The sequence below is a fragment of the Centrocercus urophasianus genome, unplaced genomic scaffold (assembly GCF_019232065.1).
Source record: "Centrocercus urophasianus isolate 14NV4802_14NV808 unplaced genomic scaffold, USGS_Curo_1.0 seq_13, whole genome shotgun sequence".
NCBI classification, from domain to species: domain Eukaryota; kingdom Metazoa; phylum Chordata; class Aves; order Galliformes; family Phasianidae; genus Centrocercus; species Centrocercus urophasianus.
This window is the reverse complement of record NW_024884475.1, coordinates 11171077-11197237: the sequence shown is the minus strand read 5'-3', so window position 1 is coordinate 11197237 and position 26161 is coordinate 11171077. Positions and strand designations below refer to the sequence as shown.

Below are 26161 nucleotides of genomic sequence, written 5' to 3'. Positions count from 1 at the left end.
GGTTCACTTTCAGGCAAACCCTGGGATCTCCAAAACAGCATCCAGAAATTTGAGTATTAATCAGAGAAGATGTCAGAATATCAGTACAGAGCCTCCTGTAGCTGTCTCCACCTACCAATGCCTGGGCTTTGACTTGGGATGGGAAGAGGTGATTCTGCCAATACTCACTGATCATGGTGGTGCCTCCTGCTACTGCTGCTTTTGTGCCTTGATAGAAGTCATCAACAGTAGTCATTCCTTGGTAGGGCTTTTGTAGGTAAGTGTTGACATCTATTCCCCCAGGGATAACCATGCGCCCATTAGCCTCTATGGTCTTGACTCCTCCAGGAACAATCAGATTCTCTCCTATTTGCCTATGCAGCAAGGAAAGGCAATATTACTTTACTTAAACAGTAAAGCGAAGGGGACAGAACTTATCTGGTGTGCACAGGGAAGAGAAAACTAGGGACCATACCAAAGGCAGAAAGAACTGAGACCTAAAAGAAGGGACAAACACAACCACCTGCTCTGGCTGTTCTGCACAGCACTGGCAGAACAAAGCATCCATGAGTTTGTCAGCTGGGCCACATGCTCTAATTGCTTTGCATTGCTCTTGTGGCCAATAAAAAAGTCATAATGTGCCAAAGTTAAAGACTTCTTTTTTTAATATGACTGAAAATGAGACTTAAGCATCCTATCTTTAAACAATTACAAATATCTAGAGTTAACATTCTCTTAGGAGTTCCAGTATTTTAAATTAATTTCTATCAGAACACAGAAAAACACAGATCAAGTATGACAGTAAGTGAGAATTGCAAATAAATGGCAGAGGCAAAATGGACGGCAGAAAGGAGCTAAAATTACTTTGTAATCAAGCAGCGTGAATTTATCCTTAAAAGGAAATACAAATATGCTAAGATATAGAAATACGTACTTGAGACTCAAACAAATCTAGCCTGCCATGTCACATAATCTTCATCCCCCTCCTGCAGTTAAAGCTTAGTGGAACATTCCACACAACTGAGTAGAAATGATTTCAAATGCTCTTGCTATCTTTCCCCTTGCAGATCTTCAAAACAGGATTGTTTTCACTACTAAAAATATTAATCTGTCCCCCATGCTGATATCAAGTGAACTCCAGATACCTACAATCAAAATACTTTGAGTGTTCACAGACATAACTGAGTAAACCGACCTTTAGATTTTAAAGCCACATTACATTTTTATAGTCTGTTTTGTGCTGTCAAAGAGGAAAAGTGTGGGAGCTGTGTCTCTGCGCTGCTACCCCTTCATCTGTCTTGGCTTAGAGACAATCATAACGCGCTTTAAGTTCATTTAGTGGATCTCATATGTCTGATACACAGTCAGTCCCTGCCTTAATTTCCTTTTGTCTGGGATAAAATAACACTAACCCACAGCTAAACAAACACCCCAGACATCTGAGCTGCTGCATCTGTTTCTCCCATATTAAAATGCAACTCCCACTTATGGAGCAAATCACAGTGCCCGATTAACAGCCAATCACAACAAGTTAGAACAGAAGATGAATAAAACCGTTAATTAAAATCAGTGAAAAAACAAGGGTAATTATTCAAACTGGAATTTGGCCAAACCACCGGAGTTAATAAATAGCCCCAAGAGGTCAAGAATTTGCTTCATACCCTATGCAAAAATGCCACCTCCAGCAGCTTGGTTCTCCCAGCACAGTGGGGTTTTGCTGCAGGGAAGCACAGCCATTCCATGAGCAAACACCCCTGAGCAGCCCAAGCTGCAGCCTCACCCCAGTGCTGAACAAATCCAAAAGTGCTTAGCTTGTGTGACTTGATAATATCACAGCTTGAAGACACACAGCTCTGTATCTGATGTCTAATATTCATTAACACATACGGCACTGGGAGCATGTCATAGCCTGTTTACAGTGGTGGGGAATACTAATGGTGCCATGACAAACATGGAAGTGATATGCAAAAGTAACCCAGCACATCAAGTGGCACAAACACGGTGCAAGAAAATTCTCTGCTGTTAAAATCTGAATTGCAAAGGCATACCATACGGCACTCCAGCCCACAAGCAGATTGAGAGCATAGAGAAAGTTAGGTAGACCCATGGATAATAATGTGCTGCACTGATTTCTGCTAGTTGAATCCATTCCCAAAATTTTAACTGCTACCACACCACATAATATTGCTAAAGAAAACCTATCCAAAAAATATAAAAGCAATTCACTTTCATGCTCTTCCACAATCAGTATCTACCAGTTCCCTATTCAAGAAGACACACATCCAAATGAAGTAAAAGAGTGCTAAGTGAGTACTGAAGGTTTTTGATGACTCACTGCTCAATACTCAACAACAGCTTATTTGGCAGTCACTGGAGTCATCCATGCTGAAGTGATACAGGACCAAATGGTCTTTGTGGATGACGCTGTGCTACTACCTGTCAGGATCCTGCCCCATCTCTTGCCTGGCATAAAGATTAAGGCTGCTGAGAGAAGGCATTCAAGGTTATTTTTACTCTTACTGATTCGAACATAAAGAGATAATGTGATGGGATTCCTGAATTTCTCACTTGTTAATGTATGCTAATAAGAACGGGCTTCAGTTACCTGTGGGAGAAAAAATACAGTGGCATAGGTAACTATCCTAGGCACAATATAAATGATTGAGCCGCTTTTCTGATGCACCAGCAACTCAGCAAACTAGAAAAATTGGTCTATGGGAAGTTGATGCATTCTACAGTTCTAAATTGAGCAAGCTGGCACACCCTGTCATATGCAAGCTGATTAAAGGAATAACAGCTGTATCACATCAGACTTTGACTCTTTGTAAGCTTAACTTGAGAAAGCTGGAAAACTCCCTCAGCACTCAATTAAGTTATATCAGTCACTAACGACCAGATATCTTTTAGACATCTCAGGCTCCCTTTACCTTGGCTTGTTGCTCGCCCAGCTCCAGTCCCCTGTGACCCATCCTGCACACTTGGTTCCCTACACCAGGAGTGAACCCACACCTTCCATTGGCAGGGCTGGAGCGGAGGACAGCAAGCAGCAGACATTGTGACCTACTGCTTGGCACCAAGACCAGGGTTCATTTCTTCACGTGGATAACAAAGACAGGAAAGATGCAGGCAAAATGTATTATTTATGTACTGACAGCAATTTAAATTACTGAATATCTTACTTACTATTTAGATACCAAAGAGCAGCCTCTTGAATTCCATTTCACCATGCACAGCTTGAGTTTCAGCTGGAAAAAAATCTCATGCTTCCTTGTACATAGTGAGCCAGTTTGAGCCAAGATAGGTAGGAAAAAGCCTTTACCATCTTCCAAACTATAGATAATCTTCAAATGTATTCAGTGTGCTCACTACGTGTGCATTCCTCTCTGCAGAACAACCTGCAGATATCTGCAGTAGGTCTTAGTGGAGCCTACTTCATTTCATTAGTCTGCAAGAGAAACTCAACCTCTATTTTCTAATCAGTTTCCACTGCAGAACAGGAAAATGATCCCTGATCTTCATATCCTGGCAAAGCCATCACACTATTGCCTATTCTAAGTAGAGTCCATTCCATTTTGTGGAAAGAATTCCAATTCCATTCCAATTTGTGGAAAGTATTATCAGCTGGATCTACAGCTGAAGACTTAGAGTATCAATTAAAATGTGGCTGACTGAGGTTCAAGATTCACCTCCAAAGGACCCTGAGCAACACTTAACAACTATGTTAAATACCTAGACACAGGGGGCAGTTTCAGCTGGAGAAAATAAAGGTCAAACCCAGAAAACACAACACCTTCCAGACAGTAGAATTTACCATCAGAACACAGATAGGACCCAAGCCCAACTCACACCAGGCTGCACTTGTATATTAACTACCGACTTTTTCAGAGCACAGAAAAATCTCAAGTCGTATAAACTCAGAACGCCAGTTACAACTCAGGTTGTTCAACAGCAAGCTCCCCTCCTTTGACAAAGATGAAGGCATTTTAGAATTCAAGATATCAAAAATAAGTTTAGTTTTTTTCAGTTGCAATAACCTACGTCATGAATAATGTATATAGGCATAGATATATCAAGAAGCAGACTTTTAATCTGATGATATCTTGTTAAGAAAAGGAAATCTGAAAACAAGTATGCAATTAATTATTTACCATATAACCATAATTATGTTTCTGTGCATTAAACTGGGGCCTCTGGAGACCAAATTTGTTAGATTATGAAAGAAAATGTTTAGTAGTTGAGAAAAAATTTTGATCCTGATTTACATTATAGTGCTTACACACACACATAATTCATCAAAACTACAAACTCTCATCACCACGGTCTAAGTATGACCAGTAGAGTTACATTACATCTCTGTTATTCTTTACTGAAGTTTCAGTAATGTGTATTTTTTATTCATCTAAGGAACACCTTCCCAGTTCCCGTGCTATATAGTCAATAAATCAGTAGGATTTTCTAATGGCATGAAAACCAAAGACCTTGCTTTCTAAGCAAGAAAATTTGAGCAAGGGACATTTGAGCAATATATAACACCACTGTACAAACAGAACACACAATAGAATCATAGAATCATAGAATTGCTCAGGTTGGAAAAGACCTTAAAGACCATTAAGTCCAACCCCCCCCAACCTTAGACTTGTGTAACAGGTCAAGGATGTATTTCTGTGTTACACAATCCTGTACAGCATGGCTGCTTTTGCATTTGGGGTGAAAGTGAAGTTGTAATAATCCTCCTGCTATATATGGACTCAAAAAATACTCATCATATATTTTTTCTTCTTGCTTCAAGAGATTGTACCTGCCTGCCTTGGTTTGGCTATTTTGGCCAAAGCTAGAAATGAACTGTTCAAAGATCAAACATTTTCCCTTTACAGCTACAGAATTTTCCACCTATCTAATACCAGCAAAAGATTAAATGGCAGAATTTCATTATTTAGCGTTCCTCTACAGTGACTCCATATCAGGAGTAACCAAGATGTTAGTTGCAAGAAATCACATTAGGCTATGCTAACAGGCATGCAAAAAAAATTCAATATTTAAGAAAACCAACTTTATAAGTCCATCTTCCAGGTATAGGTCCGCATAGAAGGAGTGGTCATCATTGATAATTCTTCCACCTTTAATGAGTAGCCGGTCACTCTGGGAGGGAAGAAGAGGAAGAAATGTGGTTTTGTTCAAATAAACAAACATAACAACATAGTGATTATATCAAATAGGCTTATAGTATATGCAAAGTCATTAACATCAAAGTACTCACCCTATATACAGATCTATGCCATAGACTCAGTACATGTGAGTACATAGATGGTACATAGATGGTAGAATAGGAAACCATAGTTTCACTGAGTGCTTATTACTGCTTTTTGGGATATCACAGTGGTCCCATCCTTAAAGCACACACAGGAGTCAGTATACCACAGTATATTCAGAAGAAGCAGAGTTTTAATTCCCCTTCTGAAGGAGTCATGCTGGAAACACCAGCACCCTACTCAGAAACTGGAGAAGTTTGCAACTTCAGTGCATAAAGCTTTTGAAAGACTTCCGCCAAGTGACTGTGAATGCCGAAAAACTCTGAAGCAGCGAGAACCTTCTTACCCCATTCATATATTTAAGCAGGCCATTTATTATAAATTATTTCCTTGGCTCACCAAACAATAACTCAGAATCTATATTTTGTCCATGCTTTATGCTCCTCAATCCTGACTCAGTTCTTGGCTTAATTACAGGATGACTCACACACATAAACCATGCATGTCTCAAGTTCCCAGTTCAGAAAACAACTGAACAATTCAATATGCTTTCTCATCTATGAAACTAAGACAACAACTGAGAGCTCCTAAAAATTTACAGATAAAAAATGCTCAGCCAGAACTAGGGGTGTAACAATAACCTTTCTTCAATGTGACTTCTCTGATATAGGCCCAATGTTGAACACTGAGCTTGTATTCTAAATTTTGCAGGTCTGAAAGCTATATAGCCTTCCCTATAAATCTAGAGAAGCATGAAGGGAGAACTACCTATCATTATAAAGACATTTTAAATACAGTGCATGACCACAGGAGATGTACACAGAGAATGGGAGTCTCTTCTCAGGCAGGGGGAAGTCAAGGTCCAGATCCGCATTGCAGTACATCCTTGGGATCTGCCTTGGGTGCTGGAATCCTTGCCTTAAAAGATGCAGACAAATGCAAGTCCTCACTCTGGAACTTGCCAGACTGGGCTCCAGGTTCTCTTCCCAGTCTCTCTGCTGTCACTCATAATTACAGTGCTTACAAATCAGCAGCCTGAAAAGTCATAAATTATTTTGCCATGTGCTGGCAGTAGTGCCTCTTCACCATGATGATTTACACACTGTCCACTGACCCATGGAGAACTGCCTTCCTACATGTTAACACTGTCTTAGCACAAAGAGGCAAGAGCTCATTGATATGGACAGGGAATTCTACTGGAACACTGCACGTACAACTGCTAATGAGTCAAAAATCTGCACGCTCATAGAGATGTTCTATACTTTTTCCTTTGAAAACAGAAAAAGATGCATAATAAACAGGAGTAAATGTAACAGGCAAGGAAAATAAGATAGACCTAAAGTGAAACAAAGTACAACTCCAGTAGAACAACTGCAACACAAAAAAAGGATTTTATACATTTTATACATTTTATATAAAAATATATGGGTCAAAAGGAGGCATCAGAAGAACTGAAAATAAAAGGATACAAACCCAGTCTCAAGAAAGCACTCAATTATGTGAGTCATCCATTAAATGAAGACTCATTTATAGTTTATAAAGGATTATTGACTATTTAGATCTAAATCACTCCTTCTTCAGCATTTCAGAGGGTCTAAGAAACTGCCCAAGAAAGAGAACCACACTTCACAGAGCCTCTCAATGTTAAAATTCTTGACACCATTCTGCCCATAATAAAAAACAAACTCTCCAACGCTGCTGCAAAAGGAAGCAGATCTTGCACCTGAGCTGGGTGGTGGCTAATGTCCCCAGCCAGGAACAGGAAGCCAAGGGAGATGAGGTTGCCAAAACTCCACAGATTCTGATGCTTCCCACTGCTCCCCAGATCTCCCAAGCTACTGGGGACATGAGCTACCATGCAGATGTCCGTGGAGCCCTGCCCAGCTCTCATCAGGGCCAACGAATGTGAAAACATTCCCGACATACATTTTGATCCGAGTGAATCAGCACATCCTGATGAAAAGGGATTTGCTGGAATCTTTCCCAACTGCTCAAGTTGTAAGTGCATCTGTAGGAAGAGCTACAACTTGCTACAAGTCAGAAGGACAAGCAAATGATGATAGTGATGGGTTGATGGCTGGACTATATGATGTTAGTGGCCTTTCCAACCTTAATGATTCTATGAAAGGTACTCTGACACAGAGGTTGCTGACAGGCACCAAAATCTCAAGTCAGACCTCGCAATTTTCTTTACACAGTGCCAAATGCCCCGGAAAACTTGATCAAAGTCCTCTTCTCCCTGACAGCACTGCAGGCCAGAGGAAAGCTGCACCATGGGGAAAGAAGGGTGGGAAGAGCGCCCCAAACGCAGGTCTCCATCACCTAGTGCTGGGCCACGTTCCCCGCTCCAAGCCGTAAATCCCCTCCGGCAGGACATTTTGTTTGCCCAGTTCTCAGATGTGCCCCCAGCCACGGGCTGACCTCCGGGTGCTCTCACAATGCAAACAACAGCGTGCTCATTGCTCAGCCCAGCAACCACAGTACAAGCCTTTATGGGCCTGACAGCAGGAACGCTGTGCAGCGAGAGGGGGAATTACAATGAACACTGAAATGGAGCGATTCACTGGGTGCCAAGCTTCAAGACAAAAATCCCTGCTCTCAGTGACATGGGAGGGGAGGGAAGCACCACTGTGAGTGCATACAATTGCTCAGCATTTACAGAGGCATTGAGCTGAGGTGTTTCTCCCTCCACCTATTGCTGCAGCAAAGCTGTTTGCTTCTGCGTTTGTGGCTGGGTGAGACAGCTGCAGCAGGGCCATGTGCATCCTTGCAGCTCCATTTTGCAAATGCTCCAGCTGCTTGCAGCTCGGCTCCTCTCACAGCACTCTGCCTTCAAACCTCATGCACTGCTTTACTGCTGACATTTCACTGATCGCAGGCCGCCTTCTCCTGCTTCATCTGGCAGCAAAGCCACTGAGCTCAGTCTGTCACATGACAGCAGTTTTCAGGGCAGCAGAAGGAGATGCCACAGCCTCAGCATCACTTGCTGTGGGAGGAGCCCAGACACCAGGCTTTTGCTGTGTTACAGCTATTGTCTGCACTACAGCACAAGCAACACGAAACATCTGTGGGCTGGTGACAGTTTGTACAAATCGCCTAGTTTGATGTTTGGGTTTTTTAAAATCAGCTTGGCTCAGCTCTTTCTGAAGTATGTTCATATTTTCAAGTGTTCCCCATGATAAGGGGCCAGCAGAGCCAAGCAGGGGTGTGAACCAACATGCAGTGACCCACACAATGTGTATGAAGCTACTGAGGGGCCTGAATTCTGCATTACTGCCCTGCACAACTGCTGGGGAAGTCAAGTCCCTTGGGTTAGTAAATCATTTACCACTATCTTCAGATCAAAATGATCCAAATGTTAGATTTGAATGAACAACTGCAAAGAAATTTAAACTATCCCTTTTTTCATTTACCTACTGCGCTCAGAGCTACACATATTTAAAATCACTACATAAAACAAAATTCAAATACATTTTTTACATCCTCGGTCTTCTAGAACATCTGAAAATCGCAGCAACAGAAGGAATAAAACTGGCATGAAATGATATAAAAAATAAATATTATTTGATCCTAATGCAGCATGCCATAGCACAATGCAGCAAGCTGTAGAAAACACCTCTCTGCAGAACCAATACGCATTGTACTGCGCTTGCATGCACCTCTCAGAGAAAACCACACCTACAGTACAAGATGGAGGTTGGGGAAGGAAAAAGCAAGACAGAATCTGACATTATGTATTCTAACTACACAAAAAGAGTCAAAGAGAGTTCAGGAGTAGTGTTTTAATCAAATACCAGCATCCGTCCAGACTGCAATCCTGATATATTCTATTCTATTTTTGTTTTTCTTTCAAGAATAGAATGTCTATCTATTACACAACCAACTCTAAATCAAGAAATAATGTCTTTTTAATCATTTACAGTTTGCTCTACAATTTAACTACAATGAAATTCACGTGATGTACTCAGCAAATAGCTCTGAGTACTGCTTTGTGCTTAGATTTGGAGTTTCACGATTGCTGCACTGCAGCCATTGCCAACTGCAAAGGTTTTGCAACACTTTTAGCCCCAGTATTTCCAGGCTTAAAGGAGAAGAAAACACTCTGTAGTGATTTCATCCTTTGCACAACTCCAAGGACTTACTAGAATATACCACTGTCCTCAGATCTCCACAGCAACAAAGGGTGTATTCTCTAAAATTCGGAATAGTGAAGGGCCCTGAAGATGATGAATGATTTTATGCTAAACAGCAGTTAAAGAACAGTTCAAATTCTGAATTCACCTGTATTTTCAGTTCTCTGCCCATAAGTATGTGGTTTAAAAGACACACAACATAACATAACAGACATAAGAAGGCAGTGGGCTATGTTATCTCACACACAACCAGGGCATTCATCTTTACTTTTCAGCATTTGAAAGGTAGAATCCATTATTACTAAGTCTTTAAAAGGACCACTGGGAGCAAAAAAAAAAAAAAAAAAAAAAAAAAAAAGACACAGCATCCCTATTTTAAAGTTCAAAAGCCCAGGATGATGCTTGTGTTCTCCTTGGCTGTGAATATTTGTAAGGGAGCAGTGCCCCAAAAGCAAAACTCTCACTGGCAGACCATGGAGGGAGAGCCCTTCCATGCTTCTGTGCATTTCTTATTTTCCATAGTAAATGAGAGATTTACATTATATTTCCTTTTTAGATATCCTTGGTTGCCTACCTATGTTCAGAGCCAGTTAGACTGGGAAACCATTGCAATACAATATGGTTCAGTTACCTTGGGTTTTGCAAATAAGGAACATTTTTAACTTAATGCCAAAGGAAGAAAGATATCCTTCCCACAAGGAATGCTTGCTTAAAATCCTTTCATAAGGATCAAAGCGCTATAAATGGGATTTCATGAGTGCTTTCTGCTTATAGAATATGTGCTTTTAATCAGTACGATTCCACCCTTTCTTTTGAATTTTATGTCTAGGTTGCACTCCATAGGCAGTAACTTTTAGCTGTAGTGATCCCTGAATTGACTTGGGGAATCACTTGTAAATATCATACCCTTAAGGTATCACATCTGCTACGTTACTAAAGGAGAATCCTGCTTTTAAGGCCCTTTTCTTAACAAATGTACTCCAGTATATGGAAATTCATTTAGAAAGGATTATGGTGATTGTAGTAATGTTGTATCTTGGTCTGTAGCCAACGTACTCATTCATCTTTATTCATTTAAAAGATCTGATGTTCCTTTATTTCCCCTTTGGAGACCTTGCTTTTTATTCATCTAGCAATTCTCATCCTTAATCACTCAGTCTAAAAGGGCTACTCCTACAGCTACAAACTCCACAGGGATTTCTTCACTGTATATGTCATCTTCGCTTTGCTTTTGGAGCAGAAGCACAACAACATCTCACTGATGGCAATCTTCATTGGCATCAGCAGGAGTTTCACCTAAATATGGGCTGCAGGGTTAAACTTATCACACTGTGTGTTGTAAAACCCAGCTCTCAGGTTACACACTGGTTACATCAATTAGAGCTGATCTCAAAATCCCAGCAAGCCAGACATGGGCAAGGCTGAACTTGGGTATAAATAACAACAATTCAGCAGTTTCCTGCCGCGTGCCACTGAACTAAAGAGCAGCTTTATCTGTGTTTTAGTCAGAAACCTGCATCAGGTTACCTGGGCATATCAGCCTTGGCACCAGTTAGAGGCACTACAAGTAGCTACAGCTGGCTGAGACCATAAGGAACCCCTTCTCTGGCAGAGGAGGTGGATGCAAGAGAGACAGAACAGGAGAATATATCTTGACTAGCTCAATGCAGTGGATGCACATGCGTGTTGTTTGCATGTAGATGTGTAAATCATAGCAGGTCACAGTGCCTGCTGCTCCACCAACAGCTCTTCCACAGCTTCTTCTGAGCCTTGTGCAAGGTGGACTAGGATCACCATCTTTGTTGCGCCCTCACTACTACACTTAGGAGATCATAGTGTAGATTTTACTGCTAACAGTGGGGACATTTATAATTCAGCAGGAACATAAGCAAGAACTGGACATGTACTACAAGTTGAAATTTCATCTGATTATAAGCACAGTAAAAGACAAGGAAAAGTAATTCCAAAGCAAATCCATCCCAAGGTACAAAGCTGCCATCTCTACATGCATAAAGATTAGAAAACTACAAATCATTTTGCTGCTGAACTCCTTTATGCTGATTGTACAGAAAATGAGACTTCTCCTTTCTACTGCACCAATAAACTTCTAAAGGAAGAAGCAGAGAACAGGACCCTCATGTCAGGGAAGTGGCTCACTGCCAGTGGTGGCTCTCAGCAACTGTGACAGTGGTGGCTCTCAGCAACTGTGACTTCCTCAACAACCACTTTCAACATTACTTGTCTTCCCAGACAGCAACTGTTCTCCTTCCAACACCCAAACCTCAGGGCAGTTCCAACACCGACAGCCCTAATGGGCACAGAGGATGCCGGCTGACAAACTGGCAGTGGCACTTCTAGGAACCACCACCCCAACCCACATTTTCTATCCCTCTGCCAAAGATTTTAACCTCCAGAGAAGGAGATGGAAAGATAGGTCACCAAAAGACCTACTGTGAATGTAATTGAAGGCAGATGGAAGTGATTGAAGCAGATGGAAGTGACTGAAACAAGGGTTTACTCTTCTGGAGAAAAAAAGGAAAGAACAAGACATCACAAAGTCATAGAAATGGTGGTTTCAGATTGGTTTTTAACCAGTCAGCAAAAGCATCCCTGGAGCTGCCAAATTCAAGCCCAGAACAACAGGCAACAAGAATTTACAAATGTTCATGGCAGACAGGCAAACTGAGAGTAGCCAAGCCTATTAAAAAGCTACTGATAGAAAATAGATGTACGTAATATTACAGAGTAAGAGAGGATCAGAGAGAAATCCCATACCCAGGTGATTTAAAGCAGTACAAAAAAAAGTGCTGCCCAAATCAGTCTAAATCTTGCACCAATAACAGGATAACAATGTGGGAAATGTTCCCAATGCCCAGCACTCAGCAGCTTTTCAAACCCTTTTGGCAAGTCACACATCCATCTGTGTTTCCACACAGAAGAGGGTGGGAAAAAAAGGGGAGATGTGGAACAGACCCATATCCAGACCAGGGCTTAAGACTCAAAATATTCTGCTGTCTTCAACTGAATCCTACTTCCTTCTCATCTCTCTCCATGTCAATCAATCCAAATGAGTACAACTAAAATTATTCTCTGTGCCCACTCCTCTGAATTTCTCCACCCTCTCTTCATTCTTCTGCATCTGCTACTTCTTCTCGTCTCATACCAGTTCTCTTTCCTTCCTAAGTGTGGTGAGATCCTTCCCTTGCAAAACCTTGCTTGTGAGCTGTCCCCCACATCATACAGTCCATCAGCTCAGGGCCAGCAGCTCCTTCCCCCATGGAAGTACCAACTCTCAGACCCCTCCCAGGAACACTACTTCATCCCCAGGGGTTTCAGACACCCTTTGCTTCTCCCACATGTTCCCATACACTGGCTATGTTGACTGCTCTTCTCCATTTGCTCCGTGGAGTTGCCTTCACACCTCCTCCTCACTGAGCTCACGCTGATTCTGTTTTAATGGTTGCAGTTGCTACTGGAACAAGTCCTGCTACAGACATCTTACAAGCCATATGCTTTTTTACTTAGAATGCTGAGTTCATCTGGGCTGAGAACTTGCTTGAAACACTAACAAAACACACAAGCCAAAATGATTTGCAATGGCTATTTCAGTGTCACCATCCCCATTGATTCCATGCAGCATCCTGCACAGGAGGAGAACAATGGTGACGTTACAGCAAGAGGCAGGGGGATGCACCCTGGAAAATCTGCTCTGAGAGCACAACCCAAGCACAAAAGATTGCCACTTCATGCAGAAAAACACCTCAGCAATGGCTGTGCTGGATGACTGTGTTGCACGTAAGGACAAATGCACTCCTGCAGATGCATCCATAGTCACCACGCATTACAGATCCTTGTCCCCTCCTCATCCAACACTCCTGAGCCAGGGCAGTGAGACCCTCTAGAACTCAGCACCCTGCTGACGGCATCACCAAAGCACTCACTAGTTCAGCATATCTCTATTTTACATCACTCCAGCACCTGTATGGGGCCTCAAAGACTGAGTTCCTCACAGCAGCTACAGTGTCTCCAGTCCAACAACTGCATCGGAGCATTGTATGGCATACAGAGGGAGAGCCCTGAACAGTGATGAAACCATCCCCTGCTTCCTCCTGCATGAAGATTCCAGTGCTGCAGACTTGACCCTCAGCAAACTCCCAGAGTGGTCTTGCCAAATCCTGACTGCAGGGTGGGCATGGGGCTGGCCTGGTGTGGGATGCTATGGGACGGCTCCCATCCCCATACAGATTTGCCATAGGAATTAAGCACAGTAACAAATGACATTTTTTGCACAATTTCAATATTGCTGTTGTTGTTGCACAACTTTACAATGCTGTCACATTTCCTCAGAGCCCAGAAGGTTTGAACCTGCAATGCATTTCCTCAGTGCAGAATGAGGAATGTGGAATGGGAATATGCACAGTTAGAGCTGGTGGATGCTTCAGGGGCAGGAGGTGTGTGTGAGGTGTAACTGAGAGTGCTGATTTGCTTATGCTGGAGAGGAGATGGCCTAGAAGTGCAAAAGATGGAAATAAACAAAGGCAGTTGAAGCCCAATACTTGCCAATTTCCCTGATGTTAATTCATGCTTTTGATTTGGTCATAAAACTCAACACTAGCATTAATGAATATTCATTTGTAGAAGCTTCCATGCATCCCATTTCAAAGAGAAAGGGCTTTGGGCTTGCATTTTTCCCAGCACTCCCCTCACATAGAAAGAAATTTGAGGAAGTGAAGGAACAGTTCATTGGATGAACTGTTGATCCCAAGCAAGCACTTGTAATTCCTCTGCAGTCTTCTACTCTGAACTGGAGAGCACCTCAAGCAGCCACAGGTGGGCACCTGCTGCACACCAGGGCTGAGCCCCACACAGAGCAGCCAGCACCCACCCAGCAGGCATGGGGGGCTCCCAGTGGAAGGGAAGCAGCAGTTGGGCAGCCAGCATGGGTCACATCTATTCTCAGAACTGAAGCACGAGAAGCTGTCCCCCATTGAGCCCACACAGTAGCCATGCTCTCATCCTGACTGGTGTCCATTGGTAGGGGAGAACTGCAGCTGTTGCACCCACTGGTATCACTCAGCCCTGCTTTCAGAAAAGTGCTGTTCCCTTCATGTCCAAATATTTGAGCTAAAGGATTTTTTTTCCAATTACAAGAGATAAAGGTGCTCAGGTGCTCACAGCCACATCACATTGGCTCGAGTGATGCCTTCAGAGTACATTTTGCCTTCTCCCAAAGCGAGAAGCCTTCCTGAAAGCCACCTCCCCCCGGTCCTGAACAGCAGCGTTGGCTCTGTAGCCACCACACCCACCCGCAGCCCAATCCCCGGCTCCAGAAGCTCTCACTCAGCGCCCCAACCCCTTCTCCATCACCCCCACCCCGATTCCTGAGAGCAAAGCAGGGCCCAGCTCAGGGATAGACCTCACATCATCTCTGCATGGCCCCACTAGGGAGAGATCGCCCACAGAAGCCCCCTCCCCGCCAGCTCCGCCTCGCCTTTATAGGTCTATGGGGAACAATATACTGAATAAAGGACCCAGATCCTTTCTTTCTGCCGTGGAAAGAGCTCTTCCATTGTGGTCCCGCTGGATGCACATAGGAGGAGGATGGTGACGATTAACTCTTTGACTCCTGATCTCGACACGCCTGATGCATTCCCAGCGCGGAGGTGTGGGCGCTGGCATCATGGCGCTCTCATTTTCCACGCTCCCCCCCACCCCCCGCCCCTCCGCACCCTCGGCCCAGCCCGGCCCCCGCCTCTGCCCGCTGCCGGGGGCACGTCGTGCTGCAGCGTCCCCTCCCTCTTTTGTTCTGCCGAGCCCGGCGGCCCCCGACCCCAAACCACCGCCGTCGGGCCCGAGCTGTAAGGCGAGGTACGGGGAAAAAATAATAGCGAAATCGCCCGCCATCAAACCAGACGGATGCGGTATAGTAACGAAATCAAATGAATGAAACGAAAACGAACCCAGCGCAGAGCTGTGGAAGGAGGCAGTGGCCCCGCAGCCGGCAACCCCCGAGCCCCGCTCCCCGCCGCCCCCCGCGGACTCTGCGCGGCCGCTGAGCGCCGTTCCCTACCCGCTAACAAAGGCGCTGGTACACCGCCGGGCTGCGCTTACCGTGATGTGGGGGATGCTCTTCTTGCCCTGGTACGACATGTCGGCTCCCGCCCGGAACGCGCCCCAAACAGCGAGAGAAAAATAACGGTGGGGATAACGGGAATAAGGATAATTCGGATGCTGGGGCTGGGCGGGGGGACTCGGCGGAGCTGTGTAATGGAGGCAAAGTTTCCTCGCCCGGAGGAAGGGGAGCGCCAGGCGGAGCCGGCACCTTTTTTTCCAGCTGCAATAAAACAGGGACGCGGCTCCCGGGGGGGTCGGCGGGCGCTGCCTCTCCCGGCGGCAGCAGCGCCCTCCCGGCTGCAGGTCGGAGCGGGATTCGCTCGGCTCAACCCAGGAAGCGGTTCCTTCCCTCCTGTCCCCCACCCCTACATCCCCCTTCCTCGGCCCCCCTTTCCCTGCCCATCAACCCAGCCACTCCCTCCCACACCGGCGCTGGCAAACGCCGCCCACGGCCCCGGCCCCGCCGCCGCCCTATCGCGGGCTGCGGGCACAGCGGGGCTCCCGTGCGTCGGGAGTGCGGGGTGGGATCCGGGGAGGGTGAAAGGCACCGCGGAGCTGCCTCCGAGTTAATCCCCGCCGTGCAAACGAGGGGAGAACACTGCGCACAAGGCGTTGCGACACGTACACAGGCACGTGGCATCTCCCAGCCAGGTCGCTTCCCCTACGCATCCCCTCTCCAGATCATCCCTGCTCAGCACTCCAGAGACTACACAGGGTTCGCTGCGCTGCCAGCTTATCCTCGCCCCCACAGCCTTAGAACTTTGGGGACCTGCCAGAGCAACACGCGATGTGCTCCGAGGCATCGCGGGTGTCCCAAGCGATGGGGGATGGTCAGGGTGCGCCCTCCCCGCTGCTTCGACACAGCGGTGCGGGTGGGGTGGGAAACACCGCAGTGCAGCTCTGCACAGACACCAAGGTCGCCGCAGTGCGCGGGGTGGGCGCGGAGCCGTGTCCCCTCCGGGCTGCCGAGCACCGGATAGATCGGACCCCTATTCACGCGAGGAGCGGAGCTCCCAGCCCGGCCGCAGGCGGGTGGCCGCGAGCGGTGCCAAGCGGCGGTGCGGAGACACGGCTGAAGGCCGCGGTTCTTCCTAAAGGGAAATCAATGACAGCCCGGAGCCGGCCTGGCTCTGCCTCCGGCTCAGTTGCTACGATCGGGATAGATGGAGGCGCAGCTCCCCCGCCCTCGCCTCACTTTTTCCTTAAGTCTACAAAACGAACCCAGGTGGTGAGCCCTCTCCATCCTGCCGACAGCTGCCGCCCCCCTCGCCACCCCACCCGGGGCACAGTGAGGGCATCGGAGGCTCCGGAGGAAGCAATCCCACGCGTGGCGGGGCCGGGTCTCTCCGTCCCGGGCGGGGAGGGGGGGGGGGACGACGACAGGGGCGACCTTGCGGCTCCGCCCCCGCCCGGCCGGCATTCTACCGGCACGAAGGAAAAAACTCATCGCCATCACTTACAAAGGAAAAACGATTTCTGTCGCGTCCCCCCGCAAAACACCCCCAGGAAGCTCACGAGTGAGACAGTACCCAGGCCGGGCGGGCCGTTCCCACAGCATCCCCGTGCCAGGACGGGAGGGCAGAGCCTCCTCGACCTCCCAGAAACATTCCATATCCCGTCCCCCCGTGTCCCCGCTCACCTGCCCATTGTCGGGACCCTGCAGCAGCTCCTTCCCCAGCGGGAAGCGGATCTCCACGCCCGGAGTCTTGTCCTCCCGTTCCCCTGGGGAGCTGATGACGGAGCCCGACACCTCGCTGATGTCGCTGGCGGTCTCGCTGTAGTTGTCCCCCCCGTCCAGCATATCGTGCCGGCTGCCGCTCCGCGGGGTGCGCGATCCCTTCTTCCCCACGCTGTAGGCGTCGAAGTCGATGGTTTTGTTCTCGTAGGCCCCCTCCACCGAGGCGAACATCCCCCCGTATTTCTGCCGCGGTGTCTGCGCCGTGGTCCCCGGCCGGGCCAGATACACGGGCAGGTCGTCTTCTTTATTCCAGTTCCTCTTTCTCTCGGCCATTCTTGCCGCGCGGGTCTCTCCCTCGCTCGCTCTCTGCTACCCCACTTCTCTGCACCTTCTGCTACCGGGATAGGCTGCCCGTGACCATAAAAATGAATGGACGGCTGCGGCGGCGCGGGGTTGGCTGCCGGGATGCTGCCCTTAGGGAGATGCAGGCGGCGGGCTCCCCTCCGCCATCCGCCCCCAGCAGAAAAAGAAAAAAAAAAGATTATGAAAAAGAAAGAGGACGAAATAAATCCAAGCGGGATTTAGAAATAGCCGTGTTAGTAAAGAGCACGTGAAAATAAAGTACAAAGAGAGCAGAGGAGAGGGTGGCAGAGGCAGGTGATTGGAAAGCCCCTGACGAATCGGAAGCGCAGCAGCAATTCCCAGAGCAAGGACCGCAGTGCACACGCTCCCCCGGTATAAAGAATGAGCCGGGGGGCGGGAGGGGAGGGGAGGAGGGAGCGCGCCGCATGCACACCCAGCCACGGCCGGGACCGGGCGGGCTCCAGTCACCTGCTGCTACGTGGCTTCAGGGGGGGGGAGAAAAAAAAAAAAAAGAAAAAAAAATAAGCCCTCACTCCCCCCGTCCCCCGAGCGAGCCGGGGGGAGTTTCTCCCACTTCGCACACTCGCACTCCCCGCCTCCTTCCCTCCCTTCCTTCCTTCCTCCCGGGGCGGGGCAGGGGGTGCCGCTGCCGTCTCCGTGCCGCAGCAGCTGGTGCTGGGGGTGGGGGGCGGGGGGGGAGGGCGGCCCCGCTCCGCCCCGCAGCCCCCGACCGCTGCGCGATCCCGCGGCGCGGAGGCGGCAGCGCTGACACGGAAGTGATCGCGATGGGAGCTGCCCGCGGATCCGCCCCGCGCAGCCCCCGCAGCCCGGCGCGCCCCGCGGAGCTGTCCCTTCAGCACCGCGCAGCCCGCGCCGGCTGAAGGCTGCGCTGCGGGAGGCGACGGACGGGACCCGACTGCAGCTCTTCGTTCTGTCGGCACGGTGCCAGCTAACAAACCCCGATTCTCTATTATTATTACTATTTAAAGCGGGAGGATTTGAGAATGCTTTCTTCTCTGCCCACTTCAGAAAGTGCGGCTCTACACTTCTACCTGTCTTACAAAACGGGGGTCGTCCGCTGAGAGCACAAAACCTTGGATACTCATCTCCCACCCACATAGCCGACCTCAGACAATCCTGTCGTGCCTTGAGTGCACCAGCAGTTACATAAGGATCGCACTCTATTGCTCTGAAATACTAGAACAAATTGCTCTGACACTGATTAAATGACTAAGCAAATTCGAAGCACTGGATCAATCACAAGACCTGCTTACAGCTCATGTACAGTGTGGTTATGCCATCTGAACACAAAGCCCAGCCACACAATGCTATCTCTGAGCCACAGGCACACCTGATTGTCCCAGCAGAAGAAGAATTGCAAGTTGTAGATTGATTAGAAGAAGCAGGAGATTAAAAGCAGAAGTCCCTTGGAATTCACAGGATCACAGGATATCACAGGATATCCTGAGTTCGAAAGGACACACAAGGATCATCCAACAGCATCACCCAAACCCTATGACTGAAAGCATTGTCCAAACACATCGGCAGCATGGGCCATGCTCACTGCTGTCTGGTGCAGACCTTTTCCCTAACCCCAGCTGCCCCTCCCCTGACACAGCTCCATGCTGTTCCCTTGGGCCCTGTTGCTTGCCACAGAAAGCTGAGCTCAGCGCTGCCCCACCACCCCCTGTGAGGAGCTGCAGCTGCCATGAAGCCTCCTTTCAGCTCCTCTGCTCTGGGCTGAGTAAACCAGGGGCCTCAGCTGTTCTTCATAGCCTTTACCATCTTTGTAGCCCTCCTTTGGATAGCAGATGTAGACTGACATAGACAGCTACAGGCAGATAAAAAAAACTTAACGCTTTCCATAGTGTAAGCACATCAACAGGACAAAGTCTTACTCAGTTATACCACTGTAAAATCGTTCATTACACGAGCTTTATAATACTCATATTTCCACTGACATAGCTGAGAGCAGCATTTCCCCAGAACATCTTCATTCAGAAGCAGCATCCGTTACGTTTCATAGCTTTCCCCAGTGGATAACTGGAAACATGCAAATACTGAATAGAGACAGTGTCACAAACTTTATTCCAAGCCATTCCTTAAGAAAAGTGTGGATTTGGGGAAATATAAAAATAAAAACAAAGGTCAGAATCAAATTGTTTTTCCAATGTTAGCAGCCACTTGAAAAGCCATGAGGTAAAAAGTAAACTTAATCTTTTTGAAAGGAGTTAAAATTGGATTTTTTAGTCAGACTCCCTGACTTTTCCAATTCCTAGTTTTACTGCACAACACTTGAGCTCAATTGCTAGCTAACAGGCTAAATATTAATGCTTTATTATTATTCATGTCATAATCCAGCTAATATATTTTAAACAGCTCCCTAAACTCACAGCATGTAATAAATGTAACCAAGGAACCAGTTTATGAACTACTGCTAGGTCTCAGGCTGAAGATGCATTAAATACTGCATCATCCAAATAGCTGCTGTCATCCCAACATGCATCATCAAAGTATACCAGCTTTCTCATCAACAACTACCAGAGCCATGTAAAAAGCTGTTATGTAACATACCTGAGCACTGCTCTAACAAGTCAAAGAGAAACATCTTCCTTTTCTGCATTTCCTATAACAGTAGAAACTCCTGTCTCAAATGCCATGGAAAACTGTGCTGTCTGCATGAGTGGAATTAGAGAATTAGTCAAAGGTTCACTGATCCCTGGTTATTAACACACTGATTTAAGTAACTGCTGCATCACCACTGGCATTCCTAAACACATATTCCTGTGCAGGATTTCATAGCTAACTCAGTAAAACGGGCTACCACATTAATGTAGGTAGTACATTCAGGAAGACATGAAGGTCACACATCACCCCAAATACTGGAAAAAATACTCATTTCGTAAGACTTTTCTTTCCAATCAAAAGATGAATTTTGAACCTCAGTAAAATATATTCCTGATGGTCCCACAGTAGGTCCAGTATGTTGTACGTGATGCATTAGTTTGCTTAAAGATTCAGAGTTAAAGAGCATCTTTTGTTTCATGCTCACAAAGTCAAGACAGACTCTCTGTTCACATGGTTTCCAGATGGTAACATTGTTCAGGTTCCTAATACTGCTCAGTTTTTTGAAACAACAAAGAAAAATGCTTTTTTTTTTTTGTTTAGTATTAAGCTAGAACATTCATCTTAATGCGTAAGGAGACTGAAAGACTCAAAGAACACACCAAATGAACATTTCAGAAAACTGTAAAACTTTCAAGTTAAGAACAAACATAAAATCATATGTCTTTGTTCGTTTTTGCATTTTCTTTCATAATACAGGCCTTTGCTTACTACCCGTGCTCTAAGTGAACAGATGCATGCTGTTCTGTTCACTAAGAGATGAAAATTGTTGTTTCAGCTGCTCCAGAAGACCCAGTTACAGCCTGATGCTGTCACCTCACGAATTTACCTAAAAATACATACGCAGCTTTGGAGAACTACGTAGTTTTGGAATATTCTGCAGACACTGTGTTTCTTCTCATCTTGGCATAACTTGGTGAAAACAGGACAGAGGTTAATTGAAATTGCACCCTCTTCCTATAGGACCTTTAAGCTTTATACTGACATAACATCAGTGACAAATTAATTATATTCCAAACAGGCTAGATGAGAGAAAACCTAGAGACGTGCTTGCTTCCCTCAACAAAAACTTTCAACAAAATTCCAATGAAAAAGGTGTGATTTACCAACCTGCCAATGGTGGCTGGAACTCTTCTTTCAACAGTATGAATGCCAAGAGCTGGAAAATGGCTTCTCAAATACAGGAGCTCAGAGAACACGCAATGTACATTTTCCACCTGCTTTTGCTTTTTTGCTTTGCATGTTTTACAGCACAATGATCAGACAAAAAAAAAAAAAAAAAAAAAAAAAAAGCATGAGTAGTGAAAGAGATCTGAGATTTCTTTCTTCCAGAGGATAAAGCTGAATCACTGAGATTCCTTCTGTGCTCTACACAACTACTGGATTTCTGGCTGTTGTATCCTTCTCCTGTCCCCAGTTCCTGTCCTATACATTAGAAATTTGCACAGCCCCTTGATATGTCAGAACTGGACCCGAAATTCCACAAGCCAGTAAAGGCTCATGTTTCCTACTTCCTGAGAAACTACAATAAAAAGACAGCCAGTACTGTTCAATTAACTCATGCTAATTCTGTAAAGTCATCAGAAGCTGAATGGCAGCTTTTCTACGAAGAGGAGCAAGAACTAAAGACTGAGCAGTATCCTTATCCTGGTAGCTGATCAAATAGCCAATAGTTGACGACCCTTCCTCAAAATGGAGACATTCTTGGTTGCTGTGAAGGGATACAGTTGTGTTTACAACTATATTTAAAAGCTCCACCACCATTTTGGAGTTAAAAATAATTAAAATTATAAAGTTTTTAATTTAAAATATGAATACATTTAATATACAAAATTGTACAAATTTTACATTTAACTAACATAGAAAAATACATCTTGTTAACAAGATAAAATGTCAACATATCTTACATAATTTGTGAGAGTTACAAATCTGTGATAATCATCAAGTAGACTTTGTGACTTCATTACAATTCTGTGTTCACCCTAGTTACATTGAAAATTAATACATATGTACAATTCACATCCATGATAAATGCCTTAAAGTGGAAATCTTTATTGAAAAGTTATCCATGAACAAATCTAAATCAAGAGCGGTCTCTGTCTTGTTACTGAAACTTCTTGATTAGTTTCTCCACTTTGACACCCAATTACAGGGTGATCATGGGTAAGAGTTTAAAATTTTTGCATTTATTTACAACCCTTTCCCTCCAAAAACATCTAGCTGGTACATCTGTTTAATAAGTATCAAACCATAAACCCCAGCCTTTTTGTGAATTCTTTGGCACCTCTTGAAATGGACCCCAGCTTGCATCCCCAATGATTCATGTCAACTACAACACTAGTGGCTGTGCAGAAGAGCTGAATAGCTGCACAGCAGTACAGCTCAAAATACATCTGCATACATTATTTATCCCAGATTTCTCATTAATGCCCAGGAGGTGGGGAAATATCTTTGTTTCAGTCAGTGTGAGTAGAGAGTTTTTACTCCTTATTTAATTTACATGTTTTCTCTCTTCAAATTCCAAACAAAAGACAGAAACCTAATCTATAAACAAGCCATAAAAATCTGTTCCACGTTGCATCTTGTCTTATATACTGTGAGCTGTGTAATAATATTTTCTAACTATTCACATATTTTTTAAAACTTGTTTGTCATCACAGGGAGAGAAATAGACAACCACTCCTCTGAGTTTCATATCCACTTTTTTTTCTTTATTACTTTTTTTCTTTTGGTAGCTCTGTACCAACAAACTATTTTTTAATTCCTAGAAGATAAAATTCCCTCCCCATCTCCAAGCCAAATGCTGATCAACTTCTCCTAAGATCTGCTTAGGAACACCAGTGAGAAAATGAACGACCTCTCAAAGACTTTTTGCACAGGAGTGGTTTTAACCAGCGAACTACTTTTTCCCTCATTTAAAAAAAGACACAACCACTATTCTGAGAGCAGAGAAATGCAGATATTCAGCATCCATTAGTTCACACTGCACAGTACCCTCTCACGTTGGAATTTATATTTGCATATTCATATTCCAATAACAAGAGTCTCTTACAGACAAAAATAACATCGAACAGAGATTTATACCACTGATCCCAACGACTCCAAATCAAAGAAAGTCTTCATAACTACTCATCTCTCTTCCCCCCCCTACGTATTTAGAAAATGTTAAACAGAGCTGTATTATATTGCTGTATACCTATCAGATTTGAGCATTTCTTAAGCCAAGTAGATTGCATGAAATCTTGGTCCCAGGGAGACCAATGGAGATTTGTGGTACAAGTATCTCATCCAGTACATTTAAACTTACTCTTCTTTTCTAATTCTATCTCCAACTTGCAATTATCCTCATTAGCAAATAATGGTTTAGGCATGGAAGACAGTGATAAAACTTAAGTCAGCTATATTTTTAATTCACACCCTACATAATAAACAGTATACTTTCTTTTCTAACAGTTTTGTGGGGACAAAAATTCCTTTCCATAATCCTATTGCTACTGATTTCTAATGCAAATATGTTTGGAGCCAAAGGCACAATACATTTTAAAGGAACTCTGCTGAAGCAGGAAAGAGGTTTGAACAAATTTCCGTAATCCTAAGGTCTGTTTCCCCTCTGCCTCCTTAAGGCACTAAAGGATTTCCAAAGGATTAGTAGCAAAACCCAGCATGTACATCTCCCTCCCTCCACCCACAACCATAGAAAATCGAAATACTAAAATTCTTCCTCTGCAAGTTAGAAATACAGGTCAAGGTTTACACTTTTTAAAAGCCCACAAGGTTAAACATCATCCATACCTTAGTATGGAGGTTTAACTTGACAACCCTCCAGTGTATGTGAAATATTTCCCAGCAATTGCATTATTCTGAATGTAATGTGATTATTGTGCAGGAGTCAATCATGGTACTTCCAAGCATATGCCATCCATAGTAGTACGAAGAATAGAATTCAGGCTTTAAAGATTGCACAGGGAGCTTTGGAAATACATTAAGCTGTGTTTTCAGTATCTTGTGATGCTCTATACATTATAGTATATGGAAATAAGTAAACTGTCAAAGAAATCATCATGTAACGCAGCCCACTTTGTCTATTTAGGGCGACAAAAGGTTATTTTTACTTAGAATTCAGCAGCACCTCAATTCTGACTGAGGAATTTGGTCAAAGCGATATTGTGCATATAAAGCAATCAGAACAAAGTACCTCATTTTGCATTCTGAGGAAGTTTAACACAAAACAATGACGTACGTAACGCAGTGCCCAGCCTGTTTGCCATAGACAGCACATCTAACAAGTTAACTTCTGCTTAGCAAAAGAAAACTGAACGGACTCTGTAGCAGTCAGACAACACTTTTCACCATAAGGTATCCAAAAAATAATAGCCAGGATCTCTGTTCCAGTTGATAATCTCACATTTAAAAATTTTCTGTTAGTGATTTAAGGTAAGACTGGAATTTTAGTTCCTGGTCCTCAGCCACATGGTCTACCAATTCAACTAATAAACAGGGTCTTCCAATATTGGTCTGATGGTTTTCATACTAGGCTGTGGCAGAATTGAAAGAAAATCATGGTACAAACCACAAAGAATGACTTTAATGTGCTTTATATATCTTATGCTAATCATTTTGAAATGAAATCTAATAATAGAAAGCCTAAGATGATACAAAATGGACAGGTTCATTATCAGCATTTATAATTCATGGTGGGAGATTATGTATAAATGCTAGGAAAGAAGCATGATGTTTTAGTTCAACAAATAATTCAATTGCAAGTAGTAGGTTTTAATTGCCTGAGTGCTGTGAAAATGATGCACATTTTCTGGTGGATAGTATGCAAAGGGAGAGAAACCTACGCACACGTCATTGCTTCATTTTAAAAACTTGTAGTTAAACTTCAAGTGTTAACATGCCAACGTGCCATCTTGTCGCTAGTCATAAGATGGAAATACACATTACATTAATCTGATTTTGGATTCCACTGTTTTTTTTTTATCCTTCTGTCTCCTTTCAAAGAATATCTGTTATTACTGGGAGACTGAGCTTCGTAAAGATCAGCACATTTAGCGGCAAACTCAAGAAAAAAAAAAAAAGAAACCCAAAAAACAGCTGTCAACACTGAAAGTCCATTACGGTGACAGGGACAGTTTGGGAGATCAGTATCTATGGCTGTTTCCACTCTGACAACGTGAGTTGCCACAGACTTCAGCAGCGCGGTGCAAGCTTGTAGTTAAAGAAGGAATGTATGTATCTATATGACCACTTATGACCACTTAAGCACAAGTCCTGTGCCAGTGTTCATGTCTGCCTGCCTTCACAAATAGGTACTTAGTTATGAATAGCAGGAGATATGAGTGCATAAAATATACTGTAGTTGCAAAATATTTTTGCATAACGTGTAATATTATCACCCAATGGGTGCAGAAACACCTACTTCAGAAAAAGAATGCATGTATGTGAATACCTTATCTGAAAGTTAAATTCAATGTGGCCTGTTCACGTGGTTGAATACCAATCAATCTAGAGCATTAGGACACAGTGCTTTGAAGTTCCAAATGCTTCTCTTGTGTCCATGAAGTGCATCCTCAATTCATACATTGTAAAAATGTAGTTCTATCTCATTTCCTGGACAATTTGTACCTTCATCTAACATGTCCTCAGAAATACTGAACATCCTAACTTAAACCAAAGCCTTTTTCTGGAATGCTCAACGCCATAAGAGGCTGCAGGCATTACATGCCCACATCAGCAGATCTATGAAGACTGAGGTATGTGCTTAGTATGATAATTTCTTAAAATGGGACTTCCGGGATCTTAAGAAAACAAAACAACAAAAAAACAAACCACGTATCAGACTGGCTCTCATGGTCAAGTTCCACTACAGGATGTGGCTAAAACACAGTAGATGGTAAGTCAATGCAGCTTCTCAATTTTTTCCCGTAATGAAGCAGTTGTGGTAACCTCCACGTCAAAACACCTTTCATCATTGCTTCAGAGCAGTAATTGTGTCTTTGTAACCAAAAGTTTACTCC

The 26161-nt window shown here is 44.5% G+C and overlaps 2 protein-coding genes across 3 annotated transcripts in view; both read right to left on the bottom strand.

The window, feature by feature from the left end:
- Positions 1–17563, bottom strand: part of CRMP1 (collapsin response mediator protein 1) — a 42612-nt gene extending 25049 nt beyond the window's left edge. Inside the window, exons 1-3 of one of the 2 annotated variants that reach the window (XM_042812144.1) lie at positions 17115–17563; positions 5030–5118; positions 169–353 (exon numbers count right to left, since the gene is read on the bottom strand). In XM_042812144.1, coding sequence (XP_042668078.1) covers positions 169–353; positions 5030–5118; positions 17115–17486 — 646 coding nt within the window. In that variant the 5' untranslated portion in view covers positions 17487–17563. Of the gene's footprint in view, positions 1–168; positions 354–5029; positions 5119–15472; positions 15706–17114 lie in introns of those variants that run through there. The other variant, XM_042812145.1, reaches the window with a different exon arrangement.
- Positions 17564–22083: 4520 nt separating this feature from the next.
- The window catches only part of CUNH4orf50 (chromosome unknown C4orf50 homolog), a 73018-nt gene continuing 68940 nt past the window's right edge, over positions 22084–26161 (bottom strand). The window contains exon 15 of the mRNA XM_042811762.1: positions 22084–26161. The gene's annotated coding sequence lies outside the window, so the exon portion shown is untranslated.